At 36.1% G+C, this 26,112-nt stretch overlaps 1 protein-coding gene and 1 long non-coding RNA gene across 5 annotated transcripts in view; one reads left to right on the top strand and one right to left on the bottom strand.

The window, feature by feature from the left end:
• The window catches only part of SNX29 (sorting nexin 29), a 104,603-nt gene that overhangs the window by 18,997 nt on the left and 59,494 nt on the right, over positions 1–26,112 (top strand). For all 4 annotated transcript variants that reach the window (XM_064672856.1, XM_064672859.1, XM_064672855.1 and 1 more), the window contains exons 12-18: positions 7,589–7,652; positions 8,872–9,000; positions 13,386–13,468; positions 16,990–17,096; positions 21,332–21,448; positions 21,815–21,870; positions 22,443–22,524. In XM_064672856.1, coding sequence (XP_064528926.1) covers positions 7,589–7,652; positions 8,872–9,000; positions 13,386–13,468; positions 16,990–17,096; positions 21,332–21,448; positions 21,815–21,870; positions 22,443–22,524 — 638 coding nt within the window. The remainder of the gene's footprint in view (positions 1–7,588; positions 7,653–8,871; positions 9,001–13,385; positions 13,469–16,989; positions 17,097–21,331; positions 21,449–21,814; positions 21,871–22,442; positions 22,525–26,112) is intronic.
• Positions 161–14,752, bottom strand: LOC135423047 (uncharacterized). Its single transcript, XR_010434692.1, has 2 exons — positions 14,470–14,752; positions 161–891 (listed from the first exon to the last, which is right to left on the bottom strand). It is a non-coding gene; the product is annotated as an uncharacterized LOC135423047 (long non-coding RNA).

Below are 26,112 nucleotides of genomic sequence, written 5' to 3'. Positions count from 1 at the left end.
ATGAAAATCTGTTCCAAACATAAATATGGGCTTTCATATGCAAAAGCTTTAGTTAAGATGAAGGTGGAGAACAGTCATATTTTCAGTAGTATTCAGAGTAGAACTAGACAGGATAAAGTAGCCTTTGCTGTAGAAATAGATTAATAGAAGCACAGGCAGATTGTTTACCCCATCTTTAATCTATTTTCTTGTAGAACAAAGACTTAGTTCCTAAACTGACTGTCCAAACACGTGAGCCAGTATGTGTTGATGTTCCTCACAGTACAGAATGTTCTGTAACTGAACTGGCTTTGTTCCTAAAGCTCTTGGGTGCGTGTTTGTTTCTTCTTTTAAATTTAAATGTGTACAAGTTTTAAATTATGACATTTGGGAAGTTAGAAGTGCTGCAGCCAAGATTCTTTACTGAAACTGAATCATGAAACCAACAAAATGGGTGAACCCTTAAAATATTCTAATCTCATTTTTTGAAGTCATGTTCAAGTGCTGCCTGTGTCAACCTGTGGTAAAGGAGGTAGACCATGCATTTTCACAGGGCAAGGTTCCAGGCATTGGTCTGCTGGCTGAGCTTTACAAAGCTGAAAAATCCTTTCTTGCAAAGTCCTTCACGAAGTGGGAAACCAGTTTGAGACGTAACTGAAGGTGTAGAGGGAGTTCCTGTTGCTAGTTACTGCGATACCTGGTCATTAGATGTTCTCTGCTGATGTTGTTACTACGATATCCTTTTGTTCTTACATTTTTATTTTATTTTTTGGGTTACAGCGTTTCAATGGGAATGTTTCTGGTGTTGCTGCCCTCTCTTGATTCTGTTGTTTTGTAGGTGTCAGGTACCAGCAGGGGCCGCAATTGGTCTCCTTCAGTTGCTCAGTTAGTTCCGAGGTGTAGGTAAGACAGCTATAAAATAGAAAGAAAATCTTCAGATTTTCAGTTCTTGGTACTTGGCAATTTGTAAATGAAATGGAAACACGGGATCAACAGGAGCATGCACGCTGTCATTAGTTTCCCATTTTGGAGGAGGCTTTGGGGGAAGGAACTGGGGGAGGGAAGCATTTCAAAACCACCTACAAAGCTAGTAGGACACTTAGTAAATAATCATAATTATAATCAAAATTCAGATGAATATGCATTTATAGTATTAGTCAATACCTGTATAATAGCTGATCCCAGATACACTCAATAAAAATGCTTTTTTCAAGTTTGTTGTTATTGGTCGTAGATTCTTTGTACAGGAAGAAGTCAGTGCTATGACAAAGTCAGACACTGAAGCTCTTTTTCTCTATTGCAATTAGCAGAAGAATTATTAAATGGTGAGGCTTATAGCTTGGTTGCATAGCAACTGATTCTAACACATCAGGCAAGAAAAATGGAATGCAGTAGTGCAGTGAGAAAAGCTGTGAGGTCTCCAGTGACTGGATTTTTGTGCTTCATACTTCTGGAGACAAAGCCTGAAATTAATTTTTTTAAATTTTATTCTTTTCCTGCTTCCTTCCCGACTTACTAGTATGGTACTAACCTTTTCTTGCTTCTTTTGATATGGAGGCTAGAAAATTATATTGTGAGAAACTGTAATTTAAAATTTCTGCTATTTTGAATTATTTTCCTGAATTCAGGTCTTGTGCATTTGTAAGGTATAGGTTAGCTCAGCAGCAGATACAGCTCAAAAAATACTATTACCATTTAAGAGTAATCAAAATCCATAGAGTTACTTTTGCTGTGTATTTTAGACATCTTTTGAAAGCTTGCCCTACTTTACAGATCATTATGTCTTAGAACCAATTTTATTAAGAATTAAGTTTTCAAGAAGTTTTATATATATGTATCTATTATGTACATTTCCAATTAAAAATTATATTTATCATATTTGGATCACAAATGTCTCTGTCTGTTCCAAAGTGTTGCCATTGAAAGATTATATTTTCAGCACTGTTTTGGTGGAAAACAATCTGTCCCACCAGCACAAGTCTCCTCGTTCTGTTTTTGCAGTGGAAAAAAAAGAAGTTCCAAAACTTTCATTTTAGAAGGATGCTGCTCGGGTCCTTCTTTACAGGGTTCTTTTATTATAGTGCTATTTTTAGTAAATAATTGGTAATTTAGTTTTTCCGCTCTCATTTTCTTCAGTTTTTAAAATTGGTATTGACCACAAAGGTTAGCAAAGGTTGGAGCTTTGGACGTCATTCCATATTTTTTCATGTATTCCTGAGAAAGCCCCCATTTTTTCACAATCACCAAAGAACTTTACTGAATAACCAAACCTACGTAGTGTATTTTTATCCTGGTTGTGTAAGTCAGTAGGGTGTATGTGTTTGTACTTTCTGTGTCCTCTAAACAGCTTCTGACCTGTTCTGTCACCTGGTTGCCACTGGTCACTGACAGGTACTAAATTCTCGTGACTTCTTTGAAAGCACAGCTGTGGAAAGGGAGTGTTTGTATTTCACTGGTGAGAGCAAAGCTGCAGTTCATCTTAGACTTATTTTTGATCAGGACCCTTCTGTGCAGTAGAAGGCCAGCACTGGATTGTCTAATTTGTTTCTTAATTTGCCCTATGAATAGTGACATGACAGGATAATATTTACTGGATTCTTGAGCACTAAATAAAGTCTTAACAGCCAGTGTTCGTGCAGGCAGCTTAGGGAGCATAAAGCTCTTCATGTCTTTAAAGGTCAGACTTCTGATTTAGGATGTAACTAGTCTGCTGGAAGTTTTGTTTGTCTCTGAAAATATCTGTGTAAATTTGCACTCAGGAAAATAAAATAAAAAAAAAAAATCATTCCTGGAGACTGCTCCCAGCCCACCCTGATAGTTTGTGTGCAGGATTGCAGAGGAGTTCTGCATGACCTTGTGTTCTCTGAGAGATGATTTTACTTACAGCTCATTCTTCATAACAGGTGATTGCAAAACATACTTATCCACTTTTGGGCTAAACAACATAAGTTGTGAAACTTATGACTTTTCTGGAGGTTGCTGGAAAATTGACAGGTGTTTCTTAAAGGATAATGTATTTCATGCTCTGAAGGTGACCTTATAAAGAAAGACACAGTTTGGAATTACTGGTTTGCACATGGGAATCCTTTTTTCAAGAAGTTGTTGCAAAAATATCCTCTAAGGTTACATAATATGAAAGTCTTCACTGGTTTTCTTATATCTGTCTTTACAGAACTCTGATTATCACTTCATTTTTAGATATGTTAGTGTTGAAGGCTGATCCTTAATAGCAGTAGTGTATCACTTTTTGTTAATGGTACTTTAGAGAACATAAATGTCATGTCAAGCACAAGGCAATTCCGAAGTAGGACATAAAGTCTAACATCAAACACTTTCATGAAGAAGGAATGCTTGGCTGTCCTCCTACTGTTTTATTAAAAAAAAAAAAATAGAAGAGGGAGGAGAAAGATTGAAGTTGTGAAGTCCAGAAGTCAGAAAACACCAAATTTATGGTTACTGCTACAACCCTGACTTTTTTTTTTTTTTTTTTAAATTTATTCCCTTTTCTAACCCACATAATGTATGAGACATAAGTCTGCTGGAAAAATTAGGTTATGATCATACACTCATCTCGGAGGCAAGCATAACAGACAAAAGCTTATGAACTGTGGGTGCTCTGGCAGGTTTGAAGTGAACCTGCCTCGGTGTATGATACTGGATTTACTTTGTTTGCATTCAGCTGACTGGTCTGACATGCTGCTGAAATCTTGCCAGAAGCATAAGTGAAAGTCATAAATTGCAATTTTTTGAAAGTTTTAAATGTTATACCTGAATTAAATAGGACAGTGCCCTTTTAGTTCTATTCAGTTCCTTGTATCAAAAGATCATGAAATTAAAGTTTCTGACTTTTTCTTGGTAACTTTTTACTTCTTTTATTACACCAGTACTGTTTTACTCTTTTGTATTTATTGTGGATGGAGAGGCTAAAGAAGTGTTGATGATAAATTGTATAGTTCTTGTGTTTGTTTTGAGAAATTATAGAAAATATGACTCCTTAATACTCATCACTTCAAGAAGAAACAACATAAGTATAACCATGCTGTAGGCACAGGCTGTACCAGCCTCCTGGGAACTCTGGTCTCTTAGCCAGACCAATGGTTTGTGGTGAGCTTTCCTCCACATCTCCACTGGTATCTGTAATTGAACTAAATTAGCAAGGAATACTGAGTATGAGGTGTGTTTTCTTTTGTGATCCTAAATTAAGCATTGATTTTTTTTCCTGTGTGTGATAATGAAATTTGGAGTTTCTTCTTGGTTGTGTCTCTATAGTGTTGTCAATTCCATAACTCTCAGAAAAATGAGGCAAATGGAAATAGAAAAGTATTTTAACATCTTCTATTTCAAGAATCTTTTTTCTTCTTTTTTTGCAAACCATGGCCTTTAACAGAATCTTGCTTTTGTGCTCTGCTTTTGTGTGTGTGGGAGAGGGGACTGTGAGAAGGTGGGATTTCAGGTCTCCGCTCGTGCGGAAGATTCTGGATGGAATAAGGAAAAGAAGATTAAGTTATTAGGCAAGTTAAGGTTACAGTTTAAATAGGCTGGTAAAACTGACAAAATGGAGACAATTTATAATAGCTTCACAGTTTAAATGTTAATAAATGAGTACGCATTAAACCCCTGAGTATGCACACAGGCAATTATTGCAGAGTAGGCACCCCAGAGTAAGTGCAGAACCAGCACTGCAATAACTTGTCTGAGTAGCAACAGCTCTAATTTATTCAGTTAGAGACATAATAGCAACTAACTGTTGATTGTGCATTATCATGTTTTAATGACACATTTGAAATATTTAAAATACCATTGGCGTGATACTTTCTTGAGGAGGATTCTGAATTCAACCTTGTAGTTCAGGATCTTTATTTTGTTGCAGAGTGTTAGTGTACTAAAAGGTCTCAGTGGATCCTTTTGCTTGTGTTATACATTTATATAACACTTCCTGGATTGTTCTGTTTTCCTCATCCTTAGAGCAGTTGTTTGTCTCACAGGTAGGCTGATGGATTGTGGTCCATTTTGACATTTTGGCAACATTGCATATTATATTTTCAGGACTGTTACAACCCACCAATTGTCCACTGCCAAAAATTCCCACCAAAAAACCCCCCAAAAAAACCTCTCAAAATCCCCAACCTTTCCAGTCTGCCCTCAAAGTGGCAGTGTCTCATCATGACTAAAATAATACTAATAGTGTACTGAGTTTCATTATCACCAAGTTTGATATTTTGTAGCTAAATACTATAGTTAAATCTCAGAGTGTAGGGTTTGGTGTGGTTTTTTTTATTTTGTTCCCCCACCTCACCCCTCCCAACCACCCCCAAACTAGTGGTAGTCAATCAAAGCTATTACAGACCATCTTTTGAAAAATAGTGATGTAAATAAAGGAGCGCAACGTATTTTGTCATATATAATCTTTCAATTCTAAGTTTTTCTACAGTTCCTGTGTAAATTACAGTGGTTACCTGGACACTTCATTGCCATGTGAACTTTACTCTTGCCAGAAAGGATATTCCACCTTTTACTCCTTGTTATTATTAACTAGAAAGGTGTTCTACCTTTACTGTTTTCTGCTGTGTGCCTTGTGCCAGCAACAGCATTAAACTCAACAGTAAGGTCACTTGGCCACTGCTTGTGTGAAAAGAAAAAGAAATATACCCCCAATTTTGAGCTGGGTCAGGTCCTGCCAGGACAGTGTGTGTAGAAACACCAGTGCCACAGCAAGGGAGGTGGTGGCAATGATGGAAAAGGCAACTGGAATGTCCTTTTTGCTGAAAACACAGCCTTAGGAGGACTGGTTAAAGTGCCCATGTAATTGCAGCTTTGGTTTTGAATATGAGAAAGCGAAAGTTTCCAGATTTTTTTTAATGTATGCTTGTATTTAATATCCACAAATTACACTTTTGGCTTTTCTGCAAGATTTGGATTTGTTTTCTTTTTTTTTTTTCTGTAGAAAAATAATTATTCTTTCTATGCTGAATTAATGAACTGCAAAATCCCCCTAATGACCTACTGAAATGTTTCTTGCTAATGTCAATTAGTTCTTAAGCTGTAATATGGATAATATGAAATGAGTAGCAAAATAATCATCTACTTTCTTCATGACCAAAGAAGCAGAAATGTTTTGGAAGAAATCTAGCATGGAAAAATTTGGGTTGGCTGATTTCAGATGATTGGAGAACCCTGCTGAATTCTGCAGTCCTGCAAGGGTGGGATTAACCTGGAGGTTACCAATGCCAGCCTGGAACTGTGGTGTCTGCAGCACTGACTGATACATTGGATTGACATGAATCCTTCATGTTTTGGCCACTCCTAGATTTAGCAGATTTCACCTGGTCCACAGGGCAATGTTAAGTTTTTCTTGAATGGGCAAAAATTTCTGTAACTGTAGAAAATACTAAGAAAGAGATGGGTAAATCAGTGAACTGAATGTAAAGGGCAAAAAGTTCTCCATTGGCTTTGCTTGCTGGAAGAAAACAAGTAGTACCAGTTCTGTTGATATGTTTTCAGTAAAAGCACACAAAATTTGTTAACAAATTTGTTGAATGCTTGCAAAACAGAGCTGGTTGATTTATTGTATATAAACATGAGAGCATTTCATTTAACTCTTGGGAGGGATGTTTTAATATAATTGTGTCCTTGCAGCACTCATAAAATTGTTGATTAATATATGTGAAATTGTTAGTGCAATTGTTAAAAAAAAATCTGGTTTAGGATGATATGTATCCATCCTGATGATTGCTAGAAGCCACTGAAATCTCTGAAGACCTCTTTTATTTCATATATTCATGCAAAATCTGGAAGTCAAAATCTATAATTTTAGATTAGATGATAAGGTCCTAATATTTTTCTGTAAATTTATAGTAAGTAGTCGTGGTGCATCTGTACAGTTGTATGGTAAAACCTTTACTAAAACCTCAGCAGAAGGACTCCAGGTGAGGCAGTGCTTTGAGCTGACACTTTTCTGTATGGTATTTGGCTTTTCTGGTATCATGTTAAAACCTAAAGAAATCTTTAAAAATTCTAAAATTCTGTCAGTTGGGTTTTTTAAAATTTTTATTCTTGATTTAATGACAGAAAGTATTTTTAAGGTATTTTTAAAAAACAGAAAGTTTTTTATAGGAAATTACAAGATTCAGAAATCCTTGAGCTTGAGAAGAAATGCCATGAAGAAGCAGTGACATTGTCTCTATTCCCACCTCCCTGTAATGGTGATATTTCCTGTGCCAGAATTCGTAGGAAGGAAAAGAAGCAATTTGAAGGAGCTGAACGAGTACCAGTGTATGTCATTAATATGCACAGAGTGAAAAGGTGCATTCTGCAATACAGCTGTGATTAAAACAAACCAGCTGCACCCAGGGCACACTTGTAAACATTGGTATTAAAGCCAGATGCAGACTCATTTGGTTTGATCAATTCTTCTCATACGGTGTTAAATTACCCCGGTTTTGAAAGATTGCTCAAATTAGTGATGAGATTGAGAGTGTTTTTATGTGCTTTGCTGAATAGCAAATGGTGTTGGCATCATTTGGAGTGTGTTGCCTGTGTACATGACTTCTAGATCTGAACTGAGCAAAGTGCACACAGACATTGAATCTTTTTTCTCCCTTCTCTTTAGATGAACTTCGTCAAGCCATCGTGGCCATGATGAATAGGAAGGATGAACTGGAAGAGCAGAATAGGTAGTTTTCTTTTTTAAGTCAAGAGGGACTGTAATTAAAAAAAAAATAAATCTGTTCTTTAATACAAGCTGTCCTTTATGTGAAGCTATACATAATTTTTGTGTAATCTTTTTGATGTGTTATTTTTCTGCGAAAGGTAAACTGAATACTTCACTATTTAAATGTTGATACTGAAAGTAATGTTTTCAGGTCAGCTTCTTCCTTTGAGTTAGTTTAGTTTAATCACAGATAAATCTTTGTATTTTGGCAGCTTTTGCAGTTGCAGTTTTTTCAAAACCAAAACTTACAGCCAAAAAATTCTGAAGATTTCTTAAGACAACTTTCCAAATGAGCAGAAATTCGTCCTTTTACAAATATTCCGAAAATGTCTTTTTTTCCCCTTCTGGTTTAGAACTGATGTAGGATGGCTGACAATGCAATGCTGAAGGTGGCTTTCATTTGTGAGGGTCTTTATGTTCACTTGGGGCAAAATGATGAGGTAAATGTAAAAATGATCAGTCTCTTATTTAAAATGCCATCAAACCTACTTTGTATTTAGTTTATTTGGACACATGTTTAGATGAATGAAAGTACAAATGTATTCCATGTTTGGTAATTTACATGTTCCTATAGATGTTTTGGGACTTCTAATGCTGTGACTACCAATTGATTCTATTTTCCTGCCTCCTGTTCTTCCTACTCCCATAAGTGCAAGTTATTGCCCCGTTCAGCTTTGTGTTTTTTGGCAGAATGCTTTGGGTTTTTCCATTATACATCATGCTGACCTTTGCTATCTCATCAAAGGCTTTACACAGAGATCTGTAGCAGAGACATGTCTGTCTCCTGCCCTTGCTAATAAATATATTGCTTATAGATTATTCCTGAGATGTATGGACTTGCACTGAAGCAGTGAAAACACATTATAAACTTTTTAAAATAGCAAATTCTTTCTGTGTGGTGGTGCAGTAGATCCCATAATAGATTGTGCTTTGGGCATGTTGATGAGATTGTAATAGAAATTAATAGTAAGCATTTACAACTGCTCAAATTGGGTCTATTTCCTTGTAGCTTTTCATGTCTTTGTATAATCAAATCACGTGAATTATTCCATCGAATGATGAAATTTTAGGATTGCATTAATGGTGTCATTCAGGCAACCTACTCTGTGATTCCTAGAATATACTCTAACTACTAAATAGTGTTTGCAGGGTTCAAACCAGAGGCTGTTGCCTTCTTCCAGATCCCTGCGAAATCTGCTGGATGCAGAGATGGAGCTCTCAGCAGCACTGAGGCAGGAGATGGACAACTGGAGAAGGAAAGTAGCAGAGCAGGAAGAGCGACATGCCACCAAAGTCCAGGCCTTGGCACGGTAAGAAGGGCTGAAAAGGTCTCAAAAAGTAACTGCAGTGGAACAAGGGAATAAAAAAGTCTGCATGCAAGAAAAATGATTTTTTTTTTTCTTCCCCCAAAATACACAAGCTGGATTGTTGGGATTCTAGCTGTCAGATCTGGAGCCAGTGTGGACTTGTTTTGGAAGCTATTTCATTTTAATATTCCTCCACAGTGTTTCCTTTGGTAGGTGGTTTATGTAGTACCACACTGAGACTAGTTTGGGGACCCCTCTGCTCCCAACAAGTTCTTACTCCAGTGAGTAGCAACTCAGTAAGTGCTGAGTGGTCCTAGTGTCAATTGAAATTAGTAGGAATATTTGTGTCTTTATTTATTGCTTTCAGTTATATAACATATGTCAGTGCTGACACAGATACCCTTCTGTATGTGCCCTCAGGTGTGTAAGCAGTAAAGAATGGATTATCCATCCCTTCAGTGACACTTCCATCTGATCTGTCTTTCTCCTATTGGATTACTTAAGCATGACTTCATTTTCCATGAGCTGATCCTTTCTTGTCCTCTTGGCAGGTTTTCATGGCTGAGCATCATGAGCAACAGTTGTTGCCAAACATTATTAACAAACAAGTACCAATTTCTGAAGTGGTGCAGCTGTTTTCCCCTAGCTCCAGGAAGATCAGCTGTAACAGGTTGCTCAGGACCATTTCCAATCAGGTTTTGAACATTCCTACAGATGGAGGCCCCCCAGCCCCTGTGGGCAGTGTTTTCAGCAGTGTTGCTGTTGCCTTTCTTTGCCATGAAGGGTGTGTTGCTGACTTGTGGTCAGCTGCTTTTCCACCAGGACTCCCAGATCCTTCTCCATAGAGGTGTTTCCCAGCCCCTCAGCATGAATGGGTGCCTCAGGCTATTCCTCCCCAAATGCAGGACTCCACGTTTCCCCTTGTTGAACTTCATGGAATTTTTCTGAGTTCAATTCTCCAGCCTGTCCCAGTCCCTCTGAATGGCAGCACAACCCCCTGTGTATCAGCTGCTGCCCAGTTTTGTGTTGGCTGTGACCTTGCTGATGTTGCACCCTGGCCCAGCACCCAGGTCATTAATGAGGGTGTTAAACAACATTGGCCTCAGTAGTGATTTGCCTTCAGCTTGACTTTATGCCACAGCTCTACTGAAAGAATTGTAACCCTCCCCTCATCTAAATGTGATTTAGCTTAAGAAAGACTTTCGAAGGTAAATGCTGCTGTAATAGTTTGATTTTTCTTACAGTTCTAAATAATTTCTAGAGTAAACTATGATGTGTAAGTTTTGGGGATGATTCACATGTATAGTAAACAACAAACCCATCCCAAGAGTTAAATAAGAATAGTAATCTGGGCCTTATCTCAGAGAGAAGGGTTTGTTTTCTGCATGCACAGGCTGAGTGCTCAGTGTCAGTCCTAAAGTGCCACAGCTGAAATTCCTGTCAGCTTTTTATTGAAAATGATAAATATAAAGCTTTCTTAAGAAAAGAAAAGTATTTAGAACACTACTAATTCTGCTTTTGGTGACACATCAAACCAAACTACTCACTTGAGGTAGGGAGAGCTCTGGGTAAGTGGGTTTGACATTCATGTGCTGTAAGGCAATAGAGACAATGCAAATACTTCAGTGTTTAATATTCACGTTTCAGGTTCTAGGAACTGTGTATTCGTGTTTCTTTGACTCACTTCCCCCACAGTTTTAGAATTTGCAGTGACATATGGGTGAATCAGATATTTGTCATGCACATACCTTTTTAAAGAAAAGATAAGGAGCTTTTATAACAAGATCTGAAGAGATGCTCACTTAGACTAACTAGTTATTTTTAAACAAGTTTATGTAATTTCTGTTATTGTTACCGAGACTGGGTATGTTGTGTTGATTGCTCTTCTGACAGTCAGTTTGCCTTGTTGTGTGATAAAAACAGTGTTGGGAGCTGCTTAGGTACAACAAATTCTTGTGTCACCAGTTACTATGGACTTGGGATGCATTTCTTTAATGATTCATTGCAACTCATTTTCTAGCCTACAAACATTGCATATAGTTATTTTGGAATATAGGTTTTCCTTCTAATTTTTTTTATCAGTTCACTTTGTGCACTGTAGGTGATGCTGCTGCAATAGTAAGGGTAGTAAAATTTTTTAATAAATAATATTTTAAACCAAGGAGTTGAGCAAGATGAATAATCAAAAGAAGTTGAAGTAACAAAAAGTTTGCAATTGCTCTGTGAGTGCATAATACAGTAGGTGAATAAGAGGAAACTAAGTTTTAGATGTTTTGAAGTAGAGAAACCTCACTGTTTATGTTGAGAACAATTGATCACGTGACCAGAGTAGAAAATTTTCCTCACTTATAAAATTCTGAATATTTTAAGGCAAGGGAAATCATTCAGTAAGAATCTGACTGTTGTGATTTGATGAATGAATATTTTTCACATTATGAGATCTGATATTTATGTGTGTCCCCAAAGCTCTTTTGAAGAATTTGACATAAATGCCTTCCTGGAGGCTTTGAGAACACAAATTTCAGTGACACATCAGTCAGTGCTGAAATGATGGCTTCTGGATATCTGCAGTTACTCAGCTGGTCTCCTGGACTCTCCAGAGAGTCTCTGCTCTCCTAGACAAAATGCTGGCTTACTGAGAGAAATTTTTACCAAGTTTACAAAGTTCTCTTTGAAAAATGGAAAAAATCTTAGGTAATTTCAGTTTCAAGTAGTGATAATCTCATTCTTCCATGTGAAAAATTTGAATAGCTCTTTCATAACAGTTATTATATTGTTTCAAAAGGAGCAGTCTCAGTGTTCAACCTATTTCCCAGTCTTCTGATAGAATAGACTCAATAGACTCTGTAGTATTATGTTGTCAGCTGGTTCTTTGTTGGTTTTTTTTGTCCTTATCAAAGAACCTTTCTCAAATTCATGGACATATTGTGCCAGTGGCTTCTTGGCAATACTAAAGATTTTTAATTGAGATTCCTTTTTCTGTATGGAATGCTATTACATCCCTTTGCAAGGCAAAGAAATTTATTGAAGTTGACTGTGAAATTGGATAATCTCAGATTGCATATCCTTAGACTATATTCAGCAGTGTTGGAGGAAAGCATAATACAAAAGACAGGCTTTGTAGCAAGAAAAGCAGATAGAGAAGATGAAAATGCACTGTGGAGGGAAATGGGGGATGAGAATTTTGGCTATACTTTGTCTTACACTTCTATGCACCTTCTGTTTACTGTAGATTCTGTCACCTAATTTGCCTCCTCTTATCTACTGTCTATATTACTTAAGCCACACTGCATTTGGATTTGGCATTTTATATTATTCTGTTTTACAACACTTCATTCACAGCCACAGCCCTTCAGTGATGGGTGAAATGATGTGTTGTGCATCTTGAAATGATTCCATCACTTCCCCTAAGCAGCTTCTTAGAGAGAAGAAAAAATATCTCTTGTTTGTGCTTGTGAAAACTAATTTGAATATTCCTATAATAAATGTCTTTTTCTTCCTGCTTAGTTAGTTGGTGACATGTCACAAGTGACAAAAACATTTTATAAAAAGAGTGAGATACAAGATAATCAACTTAATCATATTTAGTAAGGGATGAAGGAGCTTCTTCTGGGAGGGAGCAGGAAGAAGTGGAGATTGGTTTTATAATATAAACTCATTATATTGTGTATAGTTCCACTTCTATTGATTAACACTGAATAAAATTGGGGTTGCATAGTTCAGAAAGCTGATTTGAAATCCATAGAAATATGAATATAGTACCAGTCAAGGCTTCTTATATGAGCAATGTGGCATTGCTCACAACAGCAGTTTATTTGTGTGTGTGTATATATACATAATATATGTATATTTTGTGTGTGTATGTATATATAATATCATAAGGACCATCACACATATTTGTACGTGTTTCTGAATACTTTTAATTCTCAAATAAATTCCCATAAATAAAATGCCTGCCTTTGTGTTTCATCTGTTTCCAGCTTTCTGTGATCTGTTACATGCTCAGGGTTCCATCACACCTGGCAACAAATGTCCTTGTCTGGTATATCCCATCCTTATGTTTTAATTGATTGTTGATTTAGAGAGACTATATAATTTGTTTGCCATCAGTATAGCATAGTATAGAAAATCTAAATTAAACAGTTAATGAAAGTTTCTGATTACAAGATAATCTATTTCACTGATGTGTTTATGTGATCCTGGAAAACTAGTTTTCCTGATACTCTGCTGTAAATGTATTATTAATGTGTAAATCTTTCCCCCCCCCTTCACTGGGGTGACACAACTTAGGTAAAGCTTATAACAGATAGTGTGTTTGTTTCCATTGAAAAGGGCTTTCATCTATTTTGAGAAACCAATAATATTTATTCTGTTCTTTTTATCAATAGAGAAAATGAGGTGCTAAAAGTGCAACTTAAGAAGTATGTAGGAGCTGTCCAGATGCTCAGACGAGAAGGTCAAACAGTGGAAGGTAAGGATAACATGAAGGGGGAAAAAAATCCATGCACAGGGTTTGGTTTTGTGGATGCTGCCATTGAGAGAGAGTATACTGGAGGCATAGGGATAGGAACTAAATGATGGAAGTGACTTCTGGACTTGTAGAGAAACGTCAGTGAAAGAGTTCCCAGTGCTTAGACCTGGCTCTGATTTACAAGAAACTTTTTTTTTTCCCCCGATTGATCCTGGAATGAATCTTATTAGACAACGAACCACCCAGTCCTGTGCAAGCCCTGGTCTTTAACCAACTCTTCAGCCACCCCACACAATCCTAGCGTGGCTGGGGACAGGGTTTGTGCTTCCACGTGCTGCCCAGTGTGACCTGAGCTCTCCCCCTGTGGGAAAATATCAGCATCTGGAAAGACAAGAGTTCTGTTTCTGTGAGAACTGTCCCTGATTCATCTCTGACTGGGCTATTTGCTGTTGTGTGAGGAGTTTTGTAATGCAGATTGATGGCAAACAAAGGAATGTTATGTGATGGAATACTATCAAATTACTGCTGAGCAGAAACAATGAAGAAGTCTCTGCTTTCCTTGCTGAATCTTCACCAAAACAAATGAAATCATTTACATGAAACTGGGGATAGCAAGAGGTGATTATAAGCCCTGTTTATTTCTTCAAACTATCCCAGAGTAATATCTCCCAGTAGTGAAAATAACATACTTGATGTATTTTCCTTTTGAGGAAAATTACCGATGTAGATTTCTGTACTTATTTTTACAGAGCATTTTCTGGTAGATGAGGTGACCTTACTTTTTTCAATAAGAAACTTCCCAGAAAAAGCTGTCATATAAACAATAATCTGTGAATTACTGTGCTATTGGAACATAAAAATAATTATTTTGAGGAGAGAAAATTTAGTATCTCTAGGTTATACTCTTGCTTTGGAGATCAGTGTGTTTGAAATAGACTCTGTATTGAGTAGTAATGAGCAGGTTTTATATCTGAAAGATAATGAGTTAGCAGCAGGCTTACCTGTTTTTCTTGGGCTCTGTGACAGAAGTGTCCACGACCAGATGAATTGGAGCTTTGATTCTGAATCCTCTCCTGGTGGGACCTGTATTTCCCCTGACTACAAGAAGGTGTTTTGAGGGACGAGATGGCTTTTCAGAAATTGGCACCATCTGTCTGATGGGTTTTTAATTGTGAATATTGTGGCCCTGTAAGTGGCTATATGAATGAATAGCACTGCTCTTAAGGGCTAGTCACTATACTTATCTGGAGTTGAAAAACTTCATTCATCCTTAAAAGGATATTTGTTAGTGAGAACACATGTTTTTACTTCCGACTGTGCCGAGTGTAGTGATTCACATTAAGAATTATTCACGAAAACCATCGCTTGGGCTTCTTATAATAGCAGAAATTATCCTTCATTAAATAGTGACAGTTTCCATGATGAGTGTAATTATAGGAAAAGAAAAAAGTATTCCTAGGCTAGCTATATTCCACCATGTTAAAATTATGCAAATCAGTGAGTGGTAAGAATAGAAACTGAGTAGGATGGTCAGATTTTATAGATGAAAAAGGGGGATGGAACAGTACCAACATTTCTAAAAATGAACACATGTATGCTTTATGCTCCAAGGATATTTAATCAATCCACAGTAATTTTCTGTAATATTTATCATTAATGACCAGATTCAGCTACATGCACTATTTGTAATAATTTTTTTTTACATTCTAACTCACACATTCTATAAAACTAGAATTATTTTCTTAGCTGCCATTGAAGATTTGGGTGAAATTTTAGTAGTACTGGGGCCTCTGACTCAAAGTAAGTATTTAAGTATGTAAATAATCCCTGAGAACTAACTGCAAAAAAGAAGAGTGAGACACAAGAAATTTTTTCTTTTCCCAGATTTGTAGAAACTATTGCACCCAGGGTTAGTATACATAATAAATAATTTTAATGATAATTAATCTTCTTCCAAATGATATCAAAACAAAAGTCTGAAGTGCATTATAGGTTTTAGAACACTGGGGTTTTAGATTTTCTGTGAAACTATTTTGAAAGAGTCAAAATAAATGGAGCTTCTGCTGCTGTTATTTTTATCACTATAAATAGTGAAGACTCTTCATGTTTGCTACAATAAGATAAAATGCTATTGAGTATGGCTTTTAAATAGTTTCCTAAAATAATAAATGAAACTCAGCATGATACTTTGCCTTGTGGTGACTTAAAAAAGCCAAAAAACCCCATTCAGCAAACGTGATTATAAATAAATTGCCCAAGAGTCAGAACTGAGTCGAGTTCAGAATATCATATCAGCTTTCAAAATGAGTGATCACTGCCGTGGACTGAGCAGTTTGATATTGGTATTTAAATATTTAATAAATCAGCATCTTGACTTCTCAGCCATCAGCAGGAGTTGGCTGTGTACCATTTTTCAAACCCGCTTAGATAGAATATTATTTATATAAAAATGCTGATCTTTAAAGTTTCTGGCTGAAGAACTTCAAGCAATATTTACAAGGAAAAGATCTTGAAATAGCTTTTGAATTCACTTAAAGAATAATAAACTTCTGAATGCATATATTCTTCCTCAAAGCAAAAATCAGTTCTCAGGCTTAAGAGTATTTAGTCAGATGAAATACAGTGTCTTCTATCTGCCTTACAGTGGGTGTACATATAGTTTAGGTTTTGAAAAATAATGAAAGCATTTATTAAACTTCTCTTTTATTAGGGCTTGTCTACTTTTATGTGCTAACTTTTATTTTCTTAGAAATTCGTGGGAAAAAAAAAAAACCGAGGAAAACTTAAATCCCCTCCAAGTTCCACAAAGTTCAATTCACTTAGAATAGGCCTTCAAAGTGATCATCACTTACATAAATGATGGCTGGGAACAGGAATAGAATAAACTGTAGTTTTCATTCACTGCAGATAAAAGAAGTAATGGGCTTACATGGCAGGTGAAGGAAGTTTGATTAGCTATCAAGACAACTTCTATGAGAAGAATACTTAAATTTAAATAGATTGTGCAGAGAGGTTTCTAGGAATAAATTAGACAATTAACTGTCAGGAATGGAATAACTACAGCTGATTCTGCTTTATGCAAAAACATGAAATACTGGATAGAGTATGGAGTGTCCATTCTCAGCCCTGTTTTCTGTAATTTCTGTGATGTGTAAGCAGTCTGTGCAATATGAAATGATATTTTGGAAGCCAAGTAGAAAAAAGTCTTAGAAGAGAAGCAGAGACTTAGTTTTAAAAGACTTTGGGCAGGATTTGCAGTTACTACCTTCATATATTACTCAGAAAACAACCAATTGCTTTTAGTTTCCATTTTTTTTTCTAATAAGAGTACCACTCTAAATATTGCTCACAAAAAAGGCTCCTTGCAGAATTTGTGTTTTAGTCCTTCTAATACTGTTTAATATTACATTCTATTTTGATACTTTTAGTAACTGCTTCTTATAGAGCTATTACTTCTACACAGGATGTCTTAGATGTTTCTGGAATTTAACATTTTAATTTGAGGTATCTCTTTGCTTTAGTTCTGCCAAACATTTGGAGCACTGATGGTGAATTTACGATTCCAGAGCAAAAGCAAGTAGAGAACAACGAGGAACTCGCCAGCTCTTATGAAAGAAAATTGATTGAGGTAAAGTTTGTACTGCACAAATTTAATAGAATCATAATTACAATATAACATTGGAAGCTTAAATGGTTTCTTGGCTTAGCTGTTATTTTTCTACTCAGTAATGTAAAAGGTAAGTCTGACTTTTTTTCTTAAAAATAAAAGGAATGAAAAATTTAATTTTCTTGCTTTTTGCGGGTAGATTTTCTTCATTCAACTTCAAGGCATATTTAAAGCAATCCAGATAATTAAAAGTACTTTTCCTAACAGAGGTACATTTTTATGCTTTGGTATAAAAATGAAGGTTTTAATAAATAAACAAGTTCCTTGAGGTTTTAACTGATGGTGGTGAAGTTGAAAACATCACAGACAGCAGGTTTCAGGTTTTGTGTAAGTTACAGTACATAATTACAGGCATTGCTGTGTTGGCACTTGAGCTTTATTTAAAATGAGAACATACTGAAATCTGTAGCTTTTTCTGTGCTTTCCTTCTGGTTTCTGATTGCCAAACCATGTTTCATTTTTGTGTTGCTTTTTGAATACTGCCTTACAGGAATGTATGATGGAAGCTACTAATTCTGTTGATATGGCCAGGTTAGAAAAAGTTCTTAATGCAAGATTTACTTTTAAGACTAATGTAAAAGTCATTAAAGAAAAAAAGAAATTAGGGTTTCATCCTAAATTTAAATACAAATTATTTTCAAGACAAAAGTAATGAAATTTAATATCTAATACTCATATCTCCTAGTAAATAATAAAAGAACATTTTTAGAAAAAGCAAAAAAATTCTCTGTCTTTCTCTTGCCCAAAATACTCTGAAATTGAATACCCACATTAATTGATTAACATGAAGAGGACTAGAAATGCAGGTCATGCATCAAGGAGATTGATACAGTTCTAAAACATTCATACTTGATTATCCTTTTTTCTCCCTAATGCATACTTGTGCTTGAGTTCTTCTGACTCCTTTCCTCTGTTCTGTACCTATCAAAAGGATATCTTAATTAAGAACACAGGTAAAATCTCTTTCAGCTTTGAAAGCCTCCTTAGTTCTACCAAGTTTGTTCTGCATGCTCAGGGATTTGTTGCTGACACTTGTGAGTTTGTGGCAGACAAACCTGTGTAACAATCCTTCTTTAGAGGTCTTACCATGGCACACAGCCTTGTAATTAAATATTAGTTGTGTTGGAAGTCAGTGTAGAAAACAAGTCTTAAATTAGTGAACTCGTCAGCACTTTTCTGTGGAATCACAAGTCCTTCTGTAGCTTTCATTAATTGAGACTATTACTGAGCTGAGATGGAATTTCCTCTGTCCAGGGAAGTATGGACTTCTTTTGCAGAATTTTTGAAACAGGAAGCAATAATTGAGCATTTTATGGCTATATCAATAGATTTGTAGAATTGTCTTTGCCACTTAGAGTCTTACTGTTTTTCACTAGTAGAAAAATGGAATTATTCATTAGTAGTAGGATACCTGCTCCTTTTTTTGAAGATCTTTGACTTTGTTTCTGTTGGGGAAAAATGTAGATAATCAATTTTTGAAAATGATGGAAAAATACATCCATACTTTCCCTAAGAGCAAAAGGAAGCAACTTCCAGTTCTGTCTAGAGTTTCTTGGGAGATACAATGCTTTGTATTTTGTGACTACTGGGGGAAAAATGCCTATATACTTGTCAAAAAGTAATTGATTCAGATGTGGGTTGTGCAAAACTTCTATGAATTTTAGCTGCAAATAATACTAAAAAGAAATCTTGAGTTGTTCCAAGTTCTTAAATGTTTCTCTACTCTAAGTGTGTCCTTCCAAGACAGATTGTGTTATTCAAATGCTTAGTGAAACATTCCTATCATGTTTTAAGTTAGCAGCTTAGTCCTTTGCTGTGAAACAAGAAGTGGTATAAGCATGTTTTCTGATATGGCCACCACCAAGTCTGAATGATCATCTGTCCAAGGGAAACTTAGCTTATTTGTACTTTGATTTTTTTTTTGCTTCAAATATGTTGTTGTGGAGAAAAACAACTGTGAAGACGATTGAAGTCACAGTAGGGAAATTTGCTTCAGTGTGGATTGAATAAAGGAAGATGTGATGACATAAGATAGAACTGAAAGAATATAATTATATGGAGACCTCTTTATTGTTTTTAGCAGACTTTGATATTAAAGAAAACTAAATTAATGTTGTAATTCAGAAGTATAGCTGATCACTCCTTTGGGTTTGCTGTGGTGGTAATGCATTTTGCTTTGACAAGAAGGACTGAAGTAACTTAATTACTAATAAGTGATACCTAGCAATTTGTCCTTTTGATAAGATGTAACAAGTGATTTGCTGTTAAATTTCCTTTTTATTATTTAACTTTGCTAGGGACACTTATAAATTTTTGTATTACTTCTTATGCTTTGAGAGTTGTTGAATTTACATATTAATCGAGTCTGCAAGTAGAAAGTTATTTCAAGGACATCCAAATTCAAGAGAGAGAAGAGTCACATATAATATCAGATAGTCTGAATTTTGTTCTTCTGATAGAGACAGGCACTGAAAAATCAGACATGATTTCAGATATGCAAACTACTAAGTTTTGTATCCATTCACAAATTTGTATATTGATTTTGAGAACCAGTCAACCAACTATCAGTATTATGGTTTTTCTCTGTGCATTTCCAACTAGTATTTTATATTCTATTCTATATATTCTCTACCTTTTTGTGTGTAAAATGCAAGGAAGTTCTGCCTCCCAAGTCTCTGTGTAATTAAAAGTGACCTGTTAGTATTAACCACAATCAGAGACTTATTATATCCTTAAATGTTACACCAGTCACTTTAAATTGGAATTAGTGGTTAAATGAGTATGGAAAATAATTTATCTAGAATAAATAGCACTATATTAGTATTTTCTCTACTATAAAGTTGGCTTAGCTTGGCTCCTTTTTGCATGTGTGTTACACTGATGAATTCCTGGATTTGAAGGACTCCCTCTAATGTAAAAAGAAATTGGAAAAGAATACTTGAAGTTTACCTCAGGAAAATTATTTTTATTTTTAATCAATGATGTCAGATCCTGCCTTGTCAAATTGAAGCTCCTTTTTTCTGGTTGCTTTGTTTGCGTGAACAATACAGGTTGTGTGGAACAGAGCACAAAATTAAAAGTAAGCACTAAATTAAACTGAATTCAATTGCTTTATTTTGTGGAACTTCCCTGGGGAAGAGGGAAAAGGCAGAATAATTCAAGAAAAGGAGCCCATGAAATTCATAGATAGTAATGAACTGCCTCCAGAAAGGAAACTATGAACTCTTAAGAGAGTTGGCAGTAGTCCAAGTCCCTGTGATAATATTGAAGGTGCTGGATTGATATTCATCTTATTCAGCTTTGTTTCATATTGTTACCCCGTTGCCTCTGCTGTTCTCTGAGCTTTGGATGCTGGTATGAGGAGGCATTTGAAGAGTTGCTGGAGCTGCAAACAGGTGTAATGATGGTGGTGGGGCAGCTGCTGTGCCCACTGGAGGAGCCAACTGCTGAGTGCTGCTGTTTTCTTCTAACTGCTCTACACTTCACATCCCTGATGTTCACCCAGCCCTTGTCACATCCTGCATCACTTGTTGCTTTCCTAACTCCAAAATGGAGAGCACACACACACACAGAGCCAGACTTGGGGGCTGAAGAGGCCCCACGAGAGGCCGTGCTGTTTACCTGTGCTCAGCAACCTGTGCCCCAACTAACTGGTATTTAGGCTCCTTTGACCCCTCACAAATTTGCCTGGGATGAGTGGACTTCTAGCTCCAGTGCTGTTAAAACTCCAAGTAAGAGTGCAGAATACATCACTCATGAATTATTGACAAAGTTAATGCAGTTTGTGCATTTGCATTACTCCCAGTTCAGAATACTGTGATTAGTTTGTACCTGTTGAGGGCTGTGTTCATCCAAGAATTAAACTGAGAACAAAAGTTAATGAGTGTTTTATTAGAGTCAGTTGTCATAGGATCTCCCGTGACAGGAATAAAATTTAGCATAGAATTGTATTTGGTCCTATTGAGTTCAATATCACAATTACATTGCAAGGCATGAGTCGAAATTATAACAATCTCTGTTCTTAATGGTCAAACTAATGCATTAGCAATGAGATGCACTCCTTGGGAGAGTATGGCAAAATAAAACAAAACCTCAATAAAATTTGATGTACATGTAAGAAATTACATAGTGTGATTATTTTTATTTTTTTTTTTTTGCAGTTTAGAGCACAATTACCTCTTGGCTTTGCTTTTCAGGTGGCTGAAATGCATGGGGAGCTGATTGAATTCAATGAGAGGCTGCACCGTGCCCTGATGGCTAAGGAAGCTCTCGTGTCCCAGATGAGACAAGAGCTAATTGATTTGAGAGGCCCGGTGAGTGTTTGTTTATGGCACTGTAGAATCTACCACTCTGGAATAAGCTCAAACTTCTGATGAAATTTATAACAGCTTATAAGAAGTAGCAGATCTGACAACACCTACCTTGGTATTTTTGATAGGATTTGATTCTCGTTTCTTTACAAAACTATAAGCAAATTCTAACACGAAGGACTCACGAGGGGTGATGTGTTCACAATGCGTCTGAACGATTTTGTTTTTCTTTTATTGTTTCTCAGTAATAATTTTTATTGGCATTTATGAAATTGAACGTTGAATTGTAATTTCTTTATAATATTATGCTTTCTTAGTTGAAAACCTAATAACCAGTGTGTGGGAATTATTTCTGTTTTGTAAACACAGGTCCCTGGAGATTTGAGTCAAACATCCGAAGATCAGAGTTTGTCAGATTTTGAAATGTAAGTTTAGTAATTAATGAATTTTTCTCTTCATACTGTCTTTATGGCGAAGAAGAATAAGCAAACAGATTCCATAATTGGCTTTTCCTATGTTATTTCCAATAACTGAATTCTTAGCTGTTCTGTTATTAAAAGCATGGAGAGCTGCACATTCCATGCCCTAGTGTAGTTTTTAATAATGTTGAATGCAAGGAGTTTGGATTTAGCTGAGTTTTGTGGACCAAAATGTTGGGTTTGATGAAATGAATGATTTTTGTTTCATGCATATAATCAAAAGTAGTCAAATCCATGCTGTGAAAAAAGAAACAAAACCCAGAAAACCTGCAGAAGGAATTGTTTCGGTGCTCTATGTCAGTGCTCTATTTCAGCTGGGTTAATTTCAGAGAACACTTTTAAATACAGCACATATAAAAAGTTCAGGCAGAACTCCAATTTTTCTGATACTTCATTTGAAGTGTTAAGTTGCTTTGTTGGTCACTTTGATCATTATCTAAACCATTGGTTGTAGTTGCTTTGCAGTTCATACACATAAATATGATTCCCTGTTTTAAGTTTTTCTCTCTCCTCCTCAGATCAAATCGTGCTCTTATTAATGTTTGGATTCCCTCAGTCTTTCTGCGTGGAAAAGCTGCTAATGCATTCCATGTTTATCAGGTAAGTGATAAGATATATCTCAACACAGATTTTGTGTAAAAGCTTCTGACTGAAATAGAACATTTTAATAATTTAAGGATCTCCATATAATTTCATTAGAGATCAGCTAATGAACAGGCAGCAGTATCTTAATATATATTCAACCATAGGATTGTGTTGATTATCCAAATAGCATATTTGGAGGTTTGACTTTTAGTAGTTTAATACTTTAAAAGCATGCTAATAAGATGACTGCATTGGTCAGGGAGTGCAGCAATTCAATGTTAATCAGTAATGCCTTCTTCAATGTGCATGTACATGTTTTATTTCAATTTTGGAGATAGCAATGACCAGAAATATTGCTTGACAGACAGACAGGTGTGGCTTACTGTAGTAGCTCAATTAAAAAGGTTTGGAATGATGAAACAAGTCTTCACTGTGTGTCATTAAGTGTGTTCATAGTGTGCTCTGCTCAGGCAGGTCTGAATTTAGGGGTTTGTGCTCGAGCCTGACTTGCAGTTGAGGCATTGAAACCTTATACTGTTCCTTGATTCCTGGATTCTTGACACTCTCCATGGATAGAATGGCAGGGCAAACTTTAAACACTCTCTAATATGCTGTCCCAGGCTGTTTGTATTTCTTTATTTGGGGATTATTAGCAGCTGCAAAATTTCTCCACTTTTGTTTCAGCCACATGTAGTTGGTTCTGAACAAGACTGCTGAAGCTTGTTAACATGCCTCTCACTCTGAATGGTGGTTTTTGTAGAATTTTGAATCATTTATAAAGTGTTGGCAGATAGTTGTAAAATATAGGAAAACACCCACCTTCTGGCCAGTAATAGAGAATGAAAAATAAGACTTTAGGTAATGGAAAGAAAAGCTGACAGTATGGAACAGTTAGTCATTTGTTCAAAACCACTGAATAATCAATCAAATTCAGATGCACAAGTGAGTGTGGAAACCTGACTTGCTGACAGGAGCAATAATTTTTGTCTTTCTGGCTTTCACATGTTCCTCCATCCTGCTGTCACTGGCTACACATTCTCAAACCCAGACATCAGTCTGCTAACACAGAAATGATTAAAAACCTCAGGATCTCACCCCACCAAATCTCTGCTACTCTTATAATGTAGCAGTTCCATGACCACTAGAAGAGCTCTGGTTTCTCTTGCTTATTTCCCAGCTTGCTCTGTTTTATTCTTTTCATCCTGCTGGAGCAGGGAGGTTGGGCCAGATGACCCATTGTGGTCCCTTCCAACCTGACTCAGTCTGTGAATTCTTTGAAGAACTTACTGTATTTTTAATTTCACTTGTAAGTTGGTATCGAATTAGTTACTAAAGAGCTCAGTACTTGTCATGCAGTTTGACTGAACATGACTATATGAGTGGCATCATGAAAGCCTGGAAATTATGCACAATTCACATATAGTATAGATGTCGTGCATGTTCTTTTTCAAAAGGAAAAGTGCAAAAAGCTTCTCAGTTGGCAAGAGGTTCATTACTTTGCCCAAAATCTGCAGGAGTGAGTAGAGGATTAGATGTTGCTCTCAGATTTCATCTGTTACTTGTCATCAGTGGAAAACAAAGAACTTGTAATTGGAGAATAAGCCTCTGGAGAATAGGAAAAAAGGAAGCAAAATAATGCAAGTTTCTAAAAGATTGGAAATTCTGGATCTACAAAAAGACAATTTTGAGAATTCTGTTAGGTTCTTTATGTCTACAGTATAAACTCATAATGTTTGACATTCATAGAGTGCAAAATTGGTATATGTGAAAAATGTACAAGTTCTTTTGAATATGCTCTATCCATTACCTATTCACAAAAGCAATTTACAGATATATGTAATGTGAAAAGTTAAATATAGCTATCTAGAATACACATAGAATGTAGTAAGACCAATTTGTCTTTAATTACAGAATAGCACAGAATTCTTCTGGTGAACAGTTGTCCATTTGCTCAACTTTGTCTTTTAATTGTTCAAAAAAAGCAAACAAGAATTATCTGTAGAAGTGACTTAAAGCTTCCATAATTCTTATTAAACTTTGATCATTGTACCTGTTGTGACCTTTCCTTGTGGAAGAATGGATTAATGGCATTCCTACCACTTTTTGATCTCAGTAACAGATGTGTGACTGGGAAGAGTATCTGTCTGGCAAATAGCTTTGTTTTCTGCCACTGTGCATGTGAAAAAAAGAAATTTTCCTAAATAAACATATGCTCTGAGCATAGCATGTGATGAAACATCTGAAGTGATTGCCACCTCTCTGATCAGTTATGTAGTCACATACTTGCTGAATATATATTTTACATTTTATAGTGACCAGGAAAGCATTAATTTATAAAACTTCAATAACAGCACTGTGCATTTATCTTGTTAAATCTGTGCCAAAACATGTGCTCCTGATTACAGAGAATTTGATTCAATGTTGAAATTGTGGAAGGGGGTATTTACCAGGCTACCAGTATGTACTGAACAGACAAGGACTGGGGGTGCAATTAGGATAAATGATTGAGCTCATTTACGAGAGTCCTCTTATTCATAATAAACATTATTTGTACTGCTTTATCATTTATTTCTCCAGCGGCAGAAAATTAAAAGGCACGTAAAACTCTTGTATCAGCTGCATGAGAAATTACTTGTGGTATATCAATGTAAAGGAAAGTAGCAATACTGCAGAATGTTGATGTTAGTGAGATCATTACCAACATCTTTTCAAGTTGAGATTTCTCTGCCATTAGTTGAGTGACCATAACTTGAGGTGCAAAAACTGACTCTTGGTTGTGCTGGTTAATTCTGAGAAAAAGATTTCAAATAAACTTTGAAGAAAGCCACAGTGTGCCAGTTGGAAGAGGCAAAGTTTGAAATTTTGGGTTTGGTTAAGCATAATTTTTAGATATGCTAAGTACTGACAATTGTAGTTAAAGCTAATTGGAAATTAGCCTTAAGGTGCTTAACCTGACTGCAAATTAGCTCATGTGTGTAATACCATTAAGGGAAGATGTGGTTACCAAATGAAGGTGTTACAGAAGGGCACAGACCTTGCCCACTGCTTTTTCAAATGCACTTCATGTAAATGTATTTCTAACATGGCTTGATTTCTTCTGCATTTTCTGTTATTGGAAAGCTGAAGAGATTGACCCCCTCTGCCCTCCTGTTATGAGGCACCTTGTTAACCTTTGCTGATTTGAAATTGTGTATCTCTGGAGCATTTCACTTGCTGCAGAGAGCAGGACAGTGAGCCAGGGCAGACTTGCTGTGTCACAATTAGTGTTGATGCTTTTTAGAATCCTTGTGCCTCTTCTGTCCCTTTTTGATTATAAATTAATATTTTCTAGCAGAAAATAAACTATTGTGTACGTATCACTTGCCTTGGAAATGACCAAAAGAGGGTGGAAAGAATTGCAGAGCACCTCAAGTAGTTTGGAAAACGATGAACCCACTGGTTCCACTGTATCTGTCATCTGTTTCCATGGACTTATCAGTGCTTCTTAAGAATATAAGAATTAGGAGAAATAAACCCAGGTTGCTGTGCCTCTGTGAAATCAATGCCAATTTTGCACTTGTGCTTCTTAAACAGGAAAAGAAATTAATGGCACATTGATTTGCA

Source organism: Pseudopipra pipra, chromosome 16 (assembly GCF_036250125.1).
Source record: "Pseudopipra pipra isolate bDixPip1 chromosome 16, bDixPip1.hap1, whole genome shotgun sequence".
NCBI classification, from domain to species: Eukaryota; Metazoa; Chordata; class Aves; order Passeriformes; family Pipridae; genus Pseudopipra; species Pseudopipra pipra.
This window is presented reverse-complemented; position numbering and strand designations above follow the sequence as displayed.